Consider the following 17553-nt stretch of genomic DNA (forward strand, 5'->3'; position numbering starts at 1 on the left):
TACTAGCACCTAACAGAGAGGAGATTTTTTTTTTTTTTTTTAACTCCGGTTTAGAAAGATGTTTTCCTTAATTCTGCTTCCTCATGGAATATAAATGGTGTACTTTTAACCACTAAATAGCCTAAAACCAACCCTGTTTGTGATTTGCACATCCAACAATCAACACAGAAATATTTAATTAAACATCATTCACATTAAAAGTAGCATTAAATGCAATGTACATCATATAAAAACCCAACAAGTGAAGGCAGCTTTAATTGAAGGTAAAGCACATTTAGTCCTTTGGGAATCATTTTCTACAATACACCAGTGTGGACATCACTTAACACAATATCCCTCCACTGATTCTGCAGATTAGGAGTCACATAGAGACACAGGGAGGGGGAGAGAGCCTGAGAGTCTGTTGTAAAATGTGGACTTATTTAACATAATACAGTTAATGTGAATCTAAAATGTATCATTTTAAAGGCAGTTTAAAAAAAAATATAAATAAAATAATGTCACTTTCTGCAAAGCAAGACAGCTTTATTTGTATTGAATAAACTTGTTTAACACTCGTGTCTGACAAAATCATGACTCAATCAAGTTTAGGCTGCATGGTAAAAATGTCTCATTGTTTTAAGACAAGAAGTTTTTAAATGGACAGAGACAGACTTTTATTTGCAGCGCTGGTGGTAGCTGGCGGTGAGGGATATTGCAAAGATTAACACAGAAGGGGGAGGGGAAGAGAGAGAGGAGTCGTTCACAACCACTTCTCGTCAGTCAGCAGAGGTGGATTTGTGGTGGAGTACGTTTGGATGCAAATAGATAATATTAAAAGACAAGAGACAAGAAGGACAGAGGCTAAATCGGGTGAGTTACATTGTGATTTCATTCTGTATTTTAGTTTATTTTGGATTTACTCAATTATGTGGATTGCTCACAATTGAGTAGTTATCACCAAACTGCTGTCATAAAATACCTTATTCTAAAATGCAAAGAGTTGAAAAACTGACATTTATTCAATTTACAATGAATGTAAACAGAAATGCACGCAAACCTTTGCATTTGATATGTTTGGTATTATTTAACAAACCTTTTTTTAAATGAATTGATCAGGAAACTTTTCGTGATTCATTTAAAGTAGATGCATTAAAGTCTCATTTCAGCTACATTTCCTTCAAGTTTTTTCCATGTACCTGTAAAAGCATAACAGTAAATCAATCAGTGCAGTAAATCTGTTAAGAAGCAGCTGTGGTCATAGGGCCACAAAGTTAATGTTGAATTATTAGATACTTTTCAGAAATATTTGGTTAAAGCTTTTCATTAAGAAAGTTCCCACATGAGAGATACATTTAATTTCATGCACAATGTAGGATATATCCAAAAGTGGCAAAGATTAGTTTAAGTGGATTATTGAAGGCTAATGCACCTCTATTTGTAGTGCGTGTGTTCACGTGAAGTCACCTGCTGTACTCCTGTTATGGCGGTTTAACACTGCTTGTTTGCACCTTTCATGACAGACTACCGTAAATGCAGATTGCTTTTTTTTTACTTTTTGTACAAAGCTGCAAATCTACAGTTAAATATCATGTTGTCTGAAAAACAACTGCAGTGATTATGTCATACCTTTCAGAACATTTAGTGCTTATGTTTATGCATTTCTTAGACACTTGGCAAAGAAATGACCGCTTAAAGGAAGAGTTTGATATTTTTGGAAACATGTAATATTTGTCATTCTTGCTGAGAGTTATGAGTTATGAGAAGATTGATACCACTTTCATATACAGTGCTGTGCAACAGCTTCAGTCACTTTGGATGTTAAGATTCTTCTAATTAGTTAAATATTAGGGTTGTTAGATTCTGGTTGTGGATTTATTACCAGCTCATTTTAATCAGTCACACTGCAGGTACTAAAGTAAGAATGTAAATAATGTGTTAGCTCCAAATGTCAAAACATGAAAATGCAAATATCTGTTGAGATTTAGCCTCAACTACACAGTGATCATAAAAGTACACAAAAAAATATCATCATTGCCTGATTACAATAATAAATCTATGAGAAATATGTCTTGTATTCTGCTCCGTGACTACAGTAAAGATTATTTCCCACTATGCCTCTGCAGCGACAGTGATTTGACTTCACCTTCACCAGCTGTCATGTCGTCCATGTTTATATAATGCCTGTTTCACAGTGATAACATATTGATAGTACGTTTGTGTTTAGCAGGGATGATGTTAGCCATGTCCATCATGTCCAGGATGCTAAAATTTCCAAATTACAACTAAATACAAGTCATCATTTTGCAAGTTTTGGACAAATAAAAATTTGGACCTGAAAAATTTAGGGACCACCAAAGTCGTTACAAGTTATCCTGTGTGAGTAAAAATTCGATGTCCGTTCATGGACTAGTTGTCAGGACATGTTTACCTTGCTCACTGTCTTCGGTTTGCATGTTGGGATGCTATCATTTGCTACTTTCCACTAAATACATATACAACATTTTTTGACCTGATGTGGAGGGAAGCCTGGGAGTTTACCAAAAGTCAGTTAAGCTTCATCCTCCGGGGACCATGCATGTCTATACAAAAGTTTAACACAATACATTCACTATTGTTAAAATGTTTTTGTCTGGATCACAGTGGTAGACTGACTAATGGAAAGCCGCTGCCATCCATAATGCTGTTAGCATGATCAAAAATAGATCCACAGAAAAACTGCAAGCAGAAGTAGAAACAGCACGGCTGTCTGTGGCTTATGCTCCTTTGATAAAGTCATTTTATATTTTGCACTCTAAATAGTGTATAAGTAAAATATTAGATGAGGACCTTTTAAATAGTTTTTCTAATCAATTGTCTTTGCCTCTTTTAAAAAATCTTTAATTTAAAATGTTTACGATGACCATCAATGTATAACGTTCCTTACAATAAGAAATTTACTGAAATGCAGCTCATGCAGAATCTTCATTGTAAGTGTTTCTGCCTCTTTACACACAATGACACATTTGATTGTTTATGGTTAATATGTCAGAAACTGCTCCTCTCTGCAGAATGTTAGTATAGAGGGCCTTTTTGTGCTCTCAGGCTTTTGTGGACATGACTTTTCATCAGATACTGACCATAATGTAGTTTTGCGTTTTAGAAAATTAAAATCTTTAAATTTATCTTCAGACCAGTTGCTGCTGTTACATGGAGCATTCCTTTTGCATCAAAGCAGCCTCACCACATAATCTTCCAGCTAAACTTCTAATTTCAAAAGTAGGTCACTGATATGTGTTTTGGGAGAGTTTTGTTCCAACAACCTTACAGTTCAGGACAGAGATCATACATTCGTGACTAAGTTTTTGGCTAAAATCCAGCCTAAATCTGCTGTGGCCCAGAAACCAACTGTGGTTATCATCCTGATTTTGGGGTGTTCTCAACTGCAGCTAAAATGTTATTATGCAAGACATAGCATTCTGTCATAAAGAGCAGAATGACACAGAATTCAGTGGTGCCTTTATCCAAAGTATTTATAGTGCCAACAGTAGGCTCAGACACATTTACTTGATTTCAAATATTAGTCTTTCGCTTTCATTCACCTCTGATATGATTAAGGATCCTATAAAAGATTATTTTTTTTTTTTTTGCAAGTTGCTTATTAAATCAATCTTATTTTGTAACTTGACTATTTCTTCAAGAGTAAAATATATTTTATAGTTGGTGGGTGTTTCACTGTAGAATGTTATTGTGCACAGTTAATTTGTTATAAGGGCTTTGATTACAGTTATGGGTGGAATGATCAGATTGAAAAATATGTATTTATTCAATAAAGAAAATGTTTTAGCAATGCATAGAATATTTTTTTTGCCATAAAAAGGAGTGTAAAGGCTATTTTCCTCCTACAATACTGCATAAAAACACAAAATATTTGGCTACCTAATTAAACCAAAAATAGATTAAATCAGTGAATATCAATTGTGCAAATTCGTTAAAAAAGTGAAACGGTGAAATGACTATTTGTCTTAATTCTGGCAGTTATTTGCTACAAAATGGTCACAAATTGAAAGCTATCTATCTATTTATCTACACGTACATACATAGACACACACTGAGGTCTCCCTCTCTAATCCTCTGCTTGTGCATTCCAGGGGGCTATAAGGGTCAATGTAACAAAGCTTGCCACCTAAATCAGATCTCATTATGAAAATATGGTGTGTATGTGTAGGCAGGAGTCTATATTAGTATGTTTCAATCTCAGCAGTCATGAGGGAGGATAAATGCCAGACAGAAGGAGACAACAGAGGGGGAGGAGTGAGGGAGAGGTGGTGGTGGGCGGGGAAAGGGGAGGAAACCCAGAGAGGCAAACTGTCCTTAATTTGTTTAAGCCTGGGATTTTTGGATTACCTTTGGCAATTAATCCTGTTACATTGCTGTGACGGAGGGATGTCTAATGTGGGTGGGGCCTGTGTGTGTGTGTGTATCTGTGTGTGTTTAAATGTCACTGTTTGCAAGTCCAACAACTGACAGCTGGAAAGCCTTGCAGGGGAACAAATGTCCCGTTGAAAAAGCCATGATTACTAGAAACTGATGTGATTTTTTTGTCGTTATTGTTTGTTTTTATAATTTTATTGCTTATTCCACGGTGACAGAGAGGTATAAGTAAATCTAGCTTTTTATTTCTACTTGCAATATACACTCTTTAAGTCTGATTTATATTATACTGCTGTAAATTCACCATCGTTAAAGAGTAAATGAATGGGAGATAATGTTGAACGCAAATGGAAAAAAAGCTCTTTTTTTATGCTGTGAAGATAATGATCCACTCAAAAGTGTTTTAAAAAGTCACAGTGGAAGAAGCAGAGCTGTAAATAATGAAATGAGTGACGGCTAAATTCCATTTAGCTGCTTCAGTTTAAATGTCCTGGTATTGTTCACTTGAATAGAATAGAATTCGTATTCATGTTTTCAGTAACACCGGTCTAAATGCCTGCTGTGCAAAAGGCTTTTTAAGGCCAATGTACTGTGATGACACACATAAGAGGCCATGTCTGCGTCTGTGTGTCTACATCCACCAGCCTTGCTGTCACAAAGTCCGAGGGAGAATGAAGTCCAAGTAATAAGCTGCAGAACTCAGTTTTTATTCTTTCACAAAGCATGAGGAAGCAGGGAGGAAGGTCAGTTCACCTGAGGAGGATAGAGTGAAGGAAACAACAAAAGAAGCAGAGATGAAAAAGGGGAGATACTGAGAACAAATGGACACAGAATGAAGGAGAGGAAGAGAGGCATGAGGAAATATAATTCTTGTGTTTATTGTGGCCTATGTATAGAAATATTGGTAATTAAACTTGAAATGGCAAGTATATCTGACTAATGTATTGGTAACCTAAACCATATCATTTTTTGATCATAACTTGTGGAAAAAAGTCCAACTTCCTTTCATTTCCTATATTGGGGTTAAATTATGTGTTTGCAGATTTATAGAAATAGCTTACGCAAGTGGCTACACTTGGCTGCAGAGAGCACGGAGGCTTTGTACTTAAAAATATTTGCCATACACTTAAACTGACTAATTTGAGCTAAAAATCTACCCAGGCACTTTCTGATTTAAAAAAAAAAATTAACTAATTTATCATTCTTCAGGCAGCTGTAAGTATTGAGACTGTTAACCAGCAGGAAACATGGCAGCCCCCATGAAATGTGTTCTTTTTCTGCTGTCGTAATACAGAAAAGTGACAAACAAGCTCATCATCATCCATATAAACCAACACAGGGATGAAATAGAGCTCAGGAAGTCCAATTTATTTTTACATTACAATCCTACATGTTTCGATGTAGGCCTACTGCCGTTTCTAACATTTTTACACAGCTACCAAATCAAAAGCAAACCCAGTCTGTTTGTTTCATTATATTTTCAAAGCAAGTACATTTTTTCTTGTAACACAAACACTGCCCTGTCGAGTGATGTCAAACCAATACTTCTCAGAGCTCTCAAAAAAATGTTCTGTTCTGTTCAGGTATATTTTTTAACTTGGAATGTTTCTACTTCCCAGTTTCTCATGAACGCACCATTATTCTCTTTACTCTGACCTAGAAATGTTCATCATGCATTATTACGAAGTAGCTACAGAGTTAACCAAATCAGTTACTTTTTGTCCCGTTAGATATTTGCCTGTTACCAAGTAAAAACATTGTGTAGCAGCTTTTAACTTAGCTAAAAGTGTCTCATTGTCATTAATAGTATTTATTTGATAACAGGCCATTGTTGTGCATTTTCAGCAATTCTGCAAATAGATTGCCAACAGTTTTGATTTTCACTTTTTCATTTTTTGAAAAATCAAAACATTACAAGGCGTTACAAAATCCTAATGTCACCAAGGCAGAGGTTGACATTTTAGTTTTTTGTTTTGGTTGCTCATGACAACAATGTAAATGTGAACTTTCCATTAGCATGAAAGATACAATGTAGTTATTTTACTAAGTAATTGGAAAAAGGCTTTTTTTTTTTTTTTTTTTTTTTTTTTTAAACCTCTCACTGACTAATAATAATAAATAAATAAATAAAAAAAAAAAAAAAAAAAAAAATCGAAATTATGTTTCTAAAATGGTTATTGTTCAAAACATAGTCAATGTGAAATATTTTCACAAGTAAGCAAGAGCATGTTAATTAGGCTTGGAGGCATACGTACCTACTTAAAGTAATCAACCCCAAAATTTTCCTTTAAATAGGTGTCACTATCGATCGCAAAATGGGATAACACAATAGGGATTGAGCTCTTTGGCCACTGATGAAAGCCGTTGCATTTGCAATATTACAAATTGAATGAGCCTTGGTGTCTGTGGCGACATTCCCAGGAAAACAATCACATGCAGTGCAAAGTTCGAGATGCGTATTCCATCAGCCAGCAGTGGTTGATCCACCAGAGAGCGTAGATGAAGCTAACACAACAGGCTCGCACTTCAATTTGAGTGTGTGAAAAAGGGCAACTGCCAACACACTGACGTCACACAGGCAACACAGTTTTGATCTCTAGTAAGTGAATTGAGGTCCAAAACCACAGCTGCAGTCACCGCTTTATTTAAGTAGGAGTCTAAAGCCACTTGACTTTACGTGGGTAACCCCATTTCATGCTACATTATATGTCTGCTTTGTTACCATTTTAGAGGAAAATGTATGGATTAAGTTACTTGTTATGCAGTTTGAGAATTTTTGTACAAAATCAATAAGTGCCTAACCTGATGAATATTTACCTAACCTTTTACAGATACAACTATCCACCAGTAATTAAAGCAGGCAGCTAAAAATAGCTCCACCCTAACTGTGCTTACACATGACATTTTAAATGTAACACTTTGTTTATTGGTGTACTTTCCTATTGTGGCATTGCTACTTTTAATAAAGAATCTGAGTATACTTCCTTTTACCACTGCTGTATCACAGCATAATTCTTATGTATTTTTAACAAAACCTTGATAAAGAATAATGTGAACTGAGTACATAGTGGAGGACAGAGTGAGGCATGGATGTGAGACAAGTGAGAGGGGATTAAAGAGATTACAGCCAGGTGAAAGGTCAAACAGGATGAAGTTTCAAAGGACACAATTGAAAAATAAAGAAGCAGGGAGAAGAAATATTTCAGAGAAATAGAATATATTCATGTGTTTTAGCTGTAGTGGATCAATCTTATCACTAGTGGATGTGTGGATTAATTATGTGAATATACAATGCTGTGAGTGAGTACAAATGTTGACTTTACTGCACTTTGTCACAGCATATTTTGCTGGATCATGTAGAAAAAATAGAATAAATATAACGAATTGCGTTTTTTGTGGTGGATTCAATCCAGTTTTGTGTCACTTACCGTTCTTTGTATGCTCCCCTTTGATTTCACAGAATAAGGATGCGACTGGTCAATGTCACGGGGACAAGGCTCCGCAGGGCAGCTGAGGAAGAGGAGAGGGAGAGGGAGCCCCCACCGCCTCCCCCACCCCCCTCACACCACTCCAACCACCAGTTTGCCAGCATGAAGAACAAGTTCTTCAATGAACTCACACACCTGCCAAGTGAGCACACACACTCATGTACAAATACTGTGTATATATATGTGTGTGTGTGTGTGTGTGTGTGTGTATATATATATACACATATATATATATATTTATATTTATATATACATACCAGAAAATAGACCAGAAAGCTCCCTGTGTAAGATTTTGGAAGACTTACTGGCAGAAATGGAATATAATATTAATAATTTTTTTTTTTTTTTATTAGATGTGTTTTGTTATCTTAGGTAGCAGGTCCCCTTGCGTGGAGGACTGCCATGTTTCTACAGTAGCCCACAAAGGACAAACTTAGCATTGCATCTAGAGAGGGCCTTTCACATTTTTTGCAAATGTATACGCCTTCTTGGAAGCGAATCCTATACACTGCTGCTTTAAGTCTGAGAAAATAAACCAAATGATGGAATCTTAGGGGTAAAAAAATATTGTATTACAATCTAGAAATAAAAAGTCGGGTTATCGTCTCTTCTGTTTCATTTCATACCAACATCTAACATTGTGTCTTTTCCTTTTCCACCATTTACTGTTTCATTTTTTCCATTATGTTCTGTCTCATTTCTTCATGTGACCACTCTGATCTGCTCATCAAGATCATAAACTCAACAGTAAGTTCATCTCACATCTTGTACCATTCTGTTTTCCCGATTTTATCGCTCTATGTGTCCATGTTCTTCTTCTACTGCTGGAAAAAAGCAGCTGGAGCATTAACAGACACAGTTTTAAATGCTTGTGCATAGTGGCACAAGTAAAAAAAGGAATATGATCAAACTTTAATGACCATCCATCCAGTAGTTTTAAATTCTCAGTGAGGTTTAGAATCTTTTAACGTCAAGTTAATTATAACTGTGAAAATCACACTGTTTTCAATGTGATTCTCCAGTTCACAAGCTTTGCCTCAGAATGAATAAACCTTCTTATCCAGGCGGTGTCACCACTGTTTTCCCTTTACACATCACCAATCTACCGTTTTCCTTCCTCTCATTTCTTTCTCTAGTGCCCATGTGGGCTGTGGGTGCCATTGTGGTCGTGGTCCTTGCCCTTATCGCCTGCTTGGGTTTCTGTATATTCAAGAAGTGCTTCAACAAGGGTGCAAAAACAAAGAAGGTCCGTGAAAGGAAAGGAGGAAGAGGACGCAGGAAGAAGGACAAGGACGGAGAGGATGGACAGGAGAAGAAGGTGAGGAAAGATGGCTAGTGGGGTTGTGTTTTGCACGGACCGGAGCTGCTTGATAATTCTGCAAAGTTTGGACTACCTTTTTATTTTAGTGTATTGTAGGTTTTTCGTTACAGAACAGTTTTGTTTAGCAAGTTGGCAGGGTTTCTACCGTAACTTTACTTATTCACTCGTCTGCATTTTTAGAATAAATTACAAAATGTTTGTGGTTAATTAGGGAAACATCATGAGTACAAGGACAATATTTCCCATTGTTTTATTGGTGAAACAGGGCATTTTGGGAAAACAACTTTTTTGCTGTTTTGCTAAGAGTTAGATGACAAGACTAATACTACACTTACAGCCATACAGTAAATATGAAACTGAAGACAGCAGCTGGTTAACTCAGTTCACCACAAAAACTGTAATCAGGGGTAAATTGCTAACCTGATTTTGTCAAAAAGCATCATGCAGGTACTGATATTTAGCTCCCAACCCCCATCCCACCCACCATTTGTAATCTTTGTGCTAAGCTAACAGCTGCTATATTATATTTAATATGCACACACAAGAGTGGTCTCCATCTTCTCATCTAACTCATCTAAAGCAAAAGGTTACATTTCAAAACTACTCTTTTAAGAGCTGGTCTAAAAATACAAGTGGGATAATGTATGTGGAAATGTCAGCAGATGGAGTTAGCTGCAACAAGAGGTTCACTGTGTTTTGTATCTGATTGTAGTCTACAGCTGTTTGGCTTTTATCCAGGATGAGATGAGTAAAGGCTGAAATCACAGCTTAAACTAGGCAAAACTTCCACAGTGCACCAAGGCGAACATGATGAAAAGGGAGTAGCGAGTCAGAGCTGCTGTTCTCTTGTGATCGGCCACAGACTGAATCTACAAACCATCAGGGTGGGATGTAGATTCTTTGATCAAAAGCATATGCCTGTTCACTGACTTTAAACCACAAGTTTATTAAACTAGATCACGGTTTTCGGCTGGCTTTATTGTAATCACGTCTGCACATTTGTCTTCAGCAGAGGTTTATTGGCACCTTACTTGACAAAATGGAGGCCCCGGCTATTAGTCTGCATTTTCTTTTGCCGTTTTTCCTGGAAATTTTCTGGAATCACTGTTTTGTGAGGACCTCAGGCCATCACAAGAGTTTAATTATGAAATGTGAGAGTTTAATAACGAGAGTTGTCTGTAAACGGCTAACGAATCTGTGTGTCTTCCAGGAAGGGGAGGATGGAAAGGAGGAGGAGGAGAAGGAGTTCTATGGAAAGCTGGAGTATTCACTGGACTATAGCTTTACTGATAACCAGGTACACATGTACACAAATTTGCACTCGTATCTTTCTGATTAAATGGATGTTCACATTCTTGATTTAGGACACATGGGAATATGTCTGACTCACCAGTTAAGCTCATCTTCTGATCGCTCCTTCTTCTTCCAGCTGGTAGTGGGCATCCTCCAGGCTCAGGACCTCCCAGCCATGGACATAGGTGGGACCTCAGACCCCTATGTCAAAGTTTACATGTTGCCAGACAAGAAGAAGAAGTTTGAGACCAAAATCCAGCGCAAGAACCTCTGCCCTGTCTTCAATGAGACCTTTACCTTTAAGGTCTGTCCACTGAAACAATGTGATCATATCATGAGATGCAGTCAGAATTTTCTCAAAGGGTCAAAAGCGCTTTAACTTTTTAAAATATCCTTCTTCTCCAGATACCCTATAGTGAGTTGGGGGGTCAAACTCTGGTGCTGCAAGTTTTTGACTTTGACCGTTTTGGTAAACATGACGTCATTGGTGAAATCAAGATCCCCATGAACTCTATAGACCTCGCACAGCCCTTACACGAATGGAAGGATCTGGTTGGAGGAGAAAAAGAGGAGGTACAAGTTTTATTTTTTTAACCGCTGCAAACATATAATAAATATACCAGTCATAATCAACATCTAAAACAATATCATAAATGCTCCACGTATATATTTTTTTTTGTTTCTGACAGCAAGAGAAGCTGGGTGATATCTGTATTTCCCTTCGTTATGTCCCCACGGCCGGTAAACTAACAGTTAACATCATGGAGGCCAAGAACCTGAAGAAGATGGATGTTGGAGGACTGTCAGGTGAACAGGTCTCATACTAAAGACTGAGACTGAAAATGGATGGCTCTGCTGATCTACTGTCTGATATCATGTGTGTGTCTCTCTCTCAGATCCCTTTGTTAAGGTGGTGCTGCAGCACAACGGCAAGCGACTCAAGAAGAAGAAGACATCAGTCAAACAAAACACGCTGAATCCTTACTTCAATGAGAGCTTTAGCTTTGAGATCCCCTTCTCCCAGATCCAGGTTTGTACTCCTCAGCACTTTTTATTTACACCAAGGAGTTAAATCGATGAACTTTGTACGGGATAATTTTCTGTCTTGGAAGTAGACGTTAACATAACAACACAAAACGTCCCTAAAATGTATTCAAAATGTGTTAAAAAAAACAACAACCAACAAGTAGGTTTAGTTCCGACAGTAATTTACCGTTAGAAGCGTGGATTTAGGGATGGCAGTGTTGTTTGGTTGGTTTAATCCACAGACTATATCAAAATGGACGTAGCTTCTGGCGAGAGTACTCTCATTCAATTAGTCTCATAAAATTATCAGTCAATACAATTTCTCCAAGAGTTATCTCGGTTTTGTTAGCTAAAGTCGCTACTTCTTATTAGTTTTCTGTCCGTCCATCTGAATATACTGTAATCCCATCATTCATTATAAATGAATAATTCATTATATGCTCCGGACTAGGCCAAGATCCAAACTCGAGGCTTCATAACGGCTGTTCACAAACTAATGAGTGGCGTCACTGCTGCTGGCCGCTTGGTTTGATCAAGACTCAAATTTAGTCAACTATTGAAAGAGTGACATTTATGGGCCCTAGAAAGGGAATCGTAATGACTTGGCAATCCCAATCTTTCCTTGAGCACCACCATGAGGTTCATTTGTGGTCTTCTTGTCTTGACAAAATTGTCTTGATTACCATTGCCCAATTAAGTTTTTACTGTAGACATTTTAAAAATGTTCGCATGCTATCGTTAGTGTTTGGCTCAAAACCCGTTTTTGCTAATTACAGCGTGGTTGTCTTTGGTGACATGTGGTATTACCTTGCAGTTAAATATTACAAACTATGATTAACTCATTTATGACCTACTATTAATTTATTCTCTTTAAACTGAATTGTTGCTTTGCTGCATTTTCAGCCAGGAAAAATAAAAACAGCACCATGTATTCATTTAACCCTCGTCTTTCTCCACCCACAGAAAATCCAGGTGCTGATCACTGTGTACGACTACGACAAACTGGGCAGCAACGATGCCATCGGGAAGTGCTGGATCGGCTACGGTGCCTCAGGCGTAGGGCTGCGCCACTGGTCAGACATGCTGGCCAACCCCAGACGTCCAGTGGCCCAGTGGCACACGCTGCTGACCGAGGAGGAGTTGGATGCTGCTTTGAAGGCCCCCATCCGCTAACACGCTCACACACACATCCATATAGACAGCATTGTCTCCACAGGAGGGGTTAAAGCAAACAGCTGCAGGTTTAATAAAATGACATCAAATTTTTAACATGCTTCAGTTTTACATCGTCATTCGTTTTGTAATGTTTCACTTCGCTATCTCTTTGTGTGACTGCATGTGTGCTTTACATTGTACTGAATAGAGACATGCATACAAATGTGCTCTTGAAACACACTTTTATTTTATTCGGAACCATACAAGGTGCAGTTTAATACATATATTTGTGCACTGGCTTATTGATACTTAAACTGCACACTTACACTGAATTAAATTAAACTAATAAAATTATTCTATTAAAGGTATAGTCCAGCAATCTATTATTGCGCTTTCATAAAGTTCAGACTCACAAGATAATGTCATCCAGGTTATTTTCTCAGATATTAATAACCTCTTCGAGAGCCAAATGAGACATTATAAAAACAGTTTTCACAGGCTGAGTGGCAGTCCCTATTATGAGTTAACTGAACTTGAAAGTGAATCTGGTGCAGTGTCACTTTATTTCCTGTCTTGACCACCTTTATATTTTTGAGTTACACCTCTACTTATGTAACGAACATCCTGGTTGTGTCAAAGTTAAAACCTTACTAACCTGCCAAGGTTTTAAACCTTACTTCCATATAGACTGATTTTGATACCGTGTTAAGATTAGAACAAATGAGAATCAGTAGCCTCCGTTTCACAATTTTTAGTTTGTAATAACTTCAGCAGAAACATTTCCCTGCAGACTTATTACGTCCTTTTTCTCGTCACTGTTTTACTGCAAACCGTTTTTTCCTTCTGTTCATACCTCTATTCACCTCTCGCCAGGTGTTGTACGAGTGAGGTGATATGACCGCTAGCAATCTAATCTGCTGATATGTTTACTTCCTGTTAACTTTCACTGGCTGCAAAGCAATCATGAGGATAACATGGCTAAATTCTTGGTAATCACCAGTCATCTGAGGAGGATGGCATTTTGTCTACTCCACAAGAGGGCAAAATAATAAAACATCAATCTGTTCTGATTAAGTAATACTAAAATGCTGTTGCTGGGCTGAAGTTTGTATCTTCGTCTCGAGTTAGTTGCTCCTTATTCTTTCCTCTTGTTTACCCTGATATCTCTACCCTGAAATTTGTTGTGTAGTTGCATGTTTTTACTAATTATTGGTCTGTCTCTTTGTGGCTGCCTCTATGCTTGTGTTTGTATGAGAGGACATCCTGCTTGGGATGAGTGCTGCTTGTTTCGCATTGATGTGTGTGTGTGTTATATGTCATACAAATTGGAAAGCTCTTTGTGGTGTCACTTTCGATACATATAATGTGGTTGTAAATAAATAGGGGAATAAATAAAATGTTTCCAAACAACGACAGATGGTTTGGTGGATGGATGGATTGACTGTAAGACCCTCATGTGCAAGCATATCCTTTTATTTGCACATAAGCGGGAAGTCACACACAAATGCACACACTGAGGTAAATGCATCATTTAGGTTTAAATATGTCACCATATTTACAAAATTCTATTTGACTAATATTGAATAGCATGGTTTAGAATGGGATTACTCTATGTAATACAATCAGTGGTATTGTTTCTCAGGCGATCAGAATAACTAAACCTTTTACAGTAATTTTCTGAGGTGAATTAATCTATCACCTTGTGATTATTTTTGCCATTTGTCCCAGTAATCCAATTATGATTTTTTTTTTCTTCTGGACAGATTGTAGTATTCATATTCCAAAGGCAGTGAAGCTGTCACTGAAATATATGATTTGAGTGATGTACATAGGCATGCTTTTGTGTGTGTGTGTGTGTGTGTGTGTGTGTGTGTGTGTGTGTGTGTGTGTGTGTGTGTGTGTGTGTGTGTGTGTGTGTGTGTGTGTGTGTGTGTGTAGTCAATGTGGCAAGTGAAAGACTGGATTAACAGTGTGTCCTCTTTAGTCCTTGTCTCACTCAGCGAGCCAAACATGTGAGGCAGGAATTAGCGAAAAGAGAGAAGGGGTGCGTGAGGGGGAGGAGTACAGGAAACATAATTACCACAGACTGGAGAGGTGTATCACAGGAAAGAAGAAAAACAGTCTGAGTTGGCTGAAGAAATCCTTAGATCAGATTTTTTTTTTTATTTAAAAGATATCCAATCCACAATATATGGGCTAAATGTTAAAAATCAGTTCAGAATATTTCTCAACAATAACAGGTGCAAGGGTGGCTGTCTAATGTTAGAAAATAAATTAAACTACTAAAAATGAAAGAAAAGAACAACTAGATTAGTTTTGGTGATTAAACAAAAGTAAAAAGTAATACAAAAGCTGCATTACAAAAAATACTTTTCTCTTGGTTTAAAATTAAAGATGGATCAAACACACAAAAACACATCACTAAATTAATTGAACTGCCTAACAAGTATAACCATTACTTTATTAGTTTGTTAAACTATCCCATATTGGAATAAGTTATTGAACCTGAAATAATGTTGCTGCAATATTGGCCCAGTACTTAGTTTTGACTTAACTCACTGGGTCACTGTTTAATCAGGGTGCAATGATAGTAATTAACCACCTGAGGGAGTGCTTTACTTTGATTTTAGGCTCATACTGACTACAGTGCAAACTTAACTTAATGCATCTTGCTGGAGTTATGTGCTGGGGCTGTCTTTCAGTCGACTAATATTCGTCAGTTAGAGTGACTAGTCGACTAGACATTGCATGTTTATGATACTAAATTAATAATTTAGATATTTATTTTTCAGCAATGAGGAAATGGTTGGAGTTTCAGGTCTGACAAAGAATTTAATAAGTAAAATTGTTAACACCATGCTACGTAGAAGTACAAAACGTGATAATGAGCTTTCAAAATATGCCAACGTACAAAGCAAGCCGTCTGTTAATGACAAAAGCAGTAATGATTCTGAAAGTGAGGGAACAACTAACAAGACTGAACATTTAATTCATTCATTTTCACAGAGTACACAGTGCCTCATAGTGCCTTTTACAGCCCAGAGCAACTCTGCTGTGATGATGAGAGGCAGAGACACCAACTTAACTTTGCTTGACCTGGGCCTTTATTTCATTTTCTGCCACAGCGAAAACAATACACAAAATTTCGAAAGCTAGTCCACCTTCCTGAAGGGGAAGGTGCTAACCAAAACAAATATTTCTGTTTGGTGGTAGCCCCGGTCAATACCTCCCCTTCTAAAAACCCTCCACAGAGATGACTGTTACAACAAATAAGGACATCAATTCTATTCTGTGGTCAATTATCCTCTTCATATTCTAGAATTTATATCATAATTGAAGAGCAGTGTGTGTGTTTTTATGTAATACCATTCCTCTGCTCCACATTTTTCCAATCTCTTTCATGCTTGCCTCAAAAAAGGTTTAGCAGGGCGGCCTTGGATATATAGCAATTTATTAATGATTTTATGATTTAATTTATTTTTTAATCTTATAAATCCCTGGCAGTCTTACTCTTTACTTTCAATGCCTTTAATTTGGAAATGAATGACAGCAACAGTGGCAGTTACACAAACAGTTTGTTTATTTTTTTGTTGTTGTTGATCTTCATCACTGTTTTCGATCACACCTAAAAATGTGCTATTGCATCAATGCAACCCAACACAAGAGATTGGTGCACAGTAGCAAATCTCAGGTAAAGTCAGGTAAGAATTCTGGAGTTTATTGCTAATTTGTTGTTTGTGCACTAAAGTACCAGACTATTGAGTTCAGCATTCGTGGTTCATGATTCTTGTGGGTGCAGTCAACAAGGTGCAGACAGCAAAACCAGTCCAAAATAGAGAATTTAACACGTTTGTTTTAAACATATATGTGTTTTCATTAGCAACTATACCTCATAGTTCATAATGCGATTCTGCCTGTAAAGCCAAACCCTTTGATGCATGGTGTTCACTGTATGTATGTATGTTACAAACTGGTCTGTCGCTCATTTACGGTCATATAAACATTTTCAGTGTCATTATCAGTGAGTGAGTGTGAGTGTGTGTGTGTGTGTGTGTGTGTGTGTGTGTGTGTGTGTGTGTGTGTGTGTGTGTGTGTGTGTGTGTGGTAGGCTCAATTCAGAAGTTAGTGAAGTCTGTTTTCCTGTTTAAATGTGTTTCCCTTGAATCTGAACTTCAACATCTAAAACAGGTGTTGATTTTTTGAAAAATAGCATTTATTATGAAGTTCAACAAATTTGTCCTTCATGCCATTGTGAACTTGATAAGAACATCTAATATAAAATAACCAAGCAGGCAGTTGTGCAAGCAGCTTATAATATACAGTTAAGCCCCAAATCATTCATACCCTTGGCAAATTTTCATGTCTCGTGAATTTGACTAATACTTTACTTCTGGCTGGACTAAGACATTGTGTTAGAGATATACAGTAAGTGAATTTGTTTGGTTTTTTACATTTCTATGAAAAATATCGTGTTCATAATGTAAAGCAGCCGCACTGCGCCACCAAGGGTCCTCACTCAGCTTTTTGGTTTTAGCCATGACTTGCAATGGACTAGTCATGGACTACAAAACTACTGCATGAGATGTTCTCAATTTATAATTGATGGGAATGCTGAGAATTTTGGAGATTGCCCTTTTAGTAAAAAGTGTATCAAAAAACATGGAAATAGTTAGGATTTATTATTAACATCTCTGGCAAAATGTCTTCTAAAGTCATTTACAGATGATGAAACCTACAGGTCAAATAGAAATTCGCTAGACATGAAAATTTGACCTGGGTAGGAATAATTTTAGTGCATAACCGTATACCATAATATGTGTGGAGTTTGTATGTTCTCCAGGTACCAAGGCTTCCTCCCACTGTCCAAAGACATCCAAA

The 17553-nt window shown here is 37.2% G+C and overlaps 1 protein-coding gene across 1 annotated transcript; it reads left to right on the forward strand.

Annotated features, from left to right (window-relative positions):
• The first annotated feature begins 778 nt into the window (after positions 1-778).
• syt5a (synaptotagmin Va) lies at positions 779-14054 on the forward strand. Its single transcript, XM_069710177.1, has 9 exons — positions 779-852; positions 7859-8022; positions 9017-9198; positions 10412-10498; positions 10631-10798; positions 10900-11067; positions 11184-11301; positions 11391-11524; positions 12484-14054. The coding sequence occupies exons 2-9, from the start codon at positions 7860-7862 to the stop codon at positions 12691-12693; spliced, it is 1230 nt and encodes a 409-aa protein (XP_069566278.1). The 5' UTR covers positions 779-852; position 7859; the 3' UTR covers positions 12694-14054.
• The last annotated feature ends 3499 nt before the right edge of the window (positions 14055-17553 follow it).

This window comes from Brachyistius frenatus, unplaced genomic scaffold (assembly GCF_029030835.1).
Source record: "Brachyistius frenatus isolate BFR_SWC_R1_liver_20210118 unplaced genomic scaffold, ASM2903083v1 Contig_90, whole genome shotgun sequence".
Taxonomy (NCBI): domain Eukaryota; kingdom Metazoa; phylum Chordata; class Actinopteri; family Embiotocidae; genus Brachyistius; species Brachyistius frenatus.

Excerpts from the sequence above, each read along its gene's own strand:
- syt5a (XM_069710177.1), top strand. The coding sequence starts at position 7,860 with ATGCGACTGGTCAATGTCACGGGGACAAGGCTCCGCAGGGCAGCTGAG. Across the intron at positions 9,199-10,411 it reads AGGATGGACAGGAGAAGAAG|GAAGGGGAGGATGGAAAGGA; the intron begins GTGAGGAAAGAT and ends TGTGTCTTCCAG. Across the intron at positions 11,068-11,183 it reads TTGGAGGAGAAAAAGAGGAG|CAAGAGAAGCTGGGTGATAT; the intron begins GTACAAGTTTTA and ends TGTTTCTGACAG.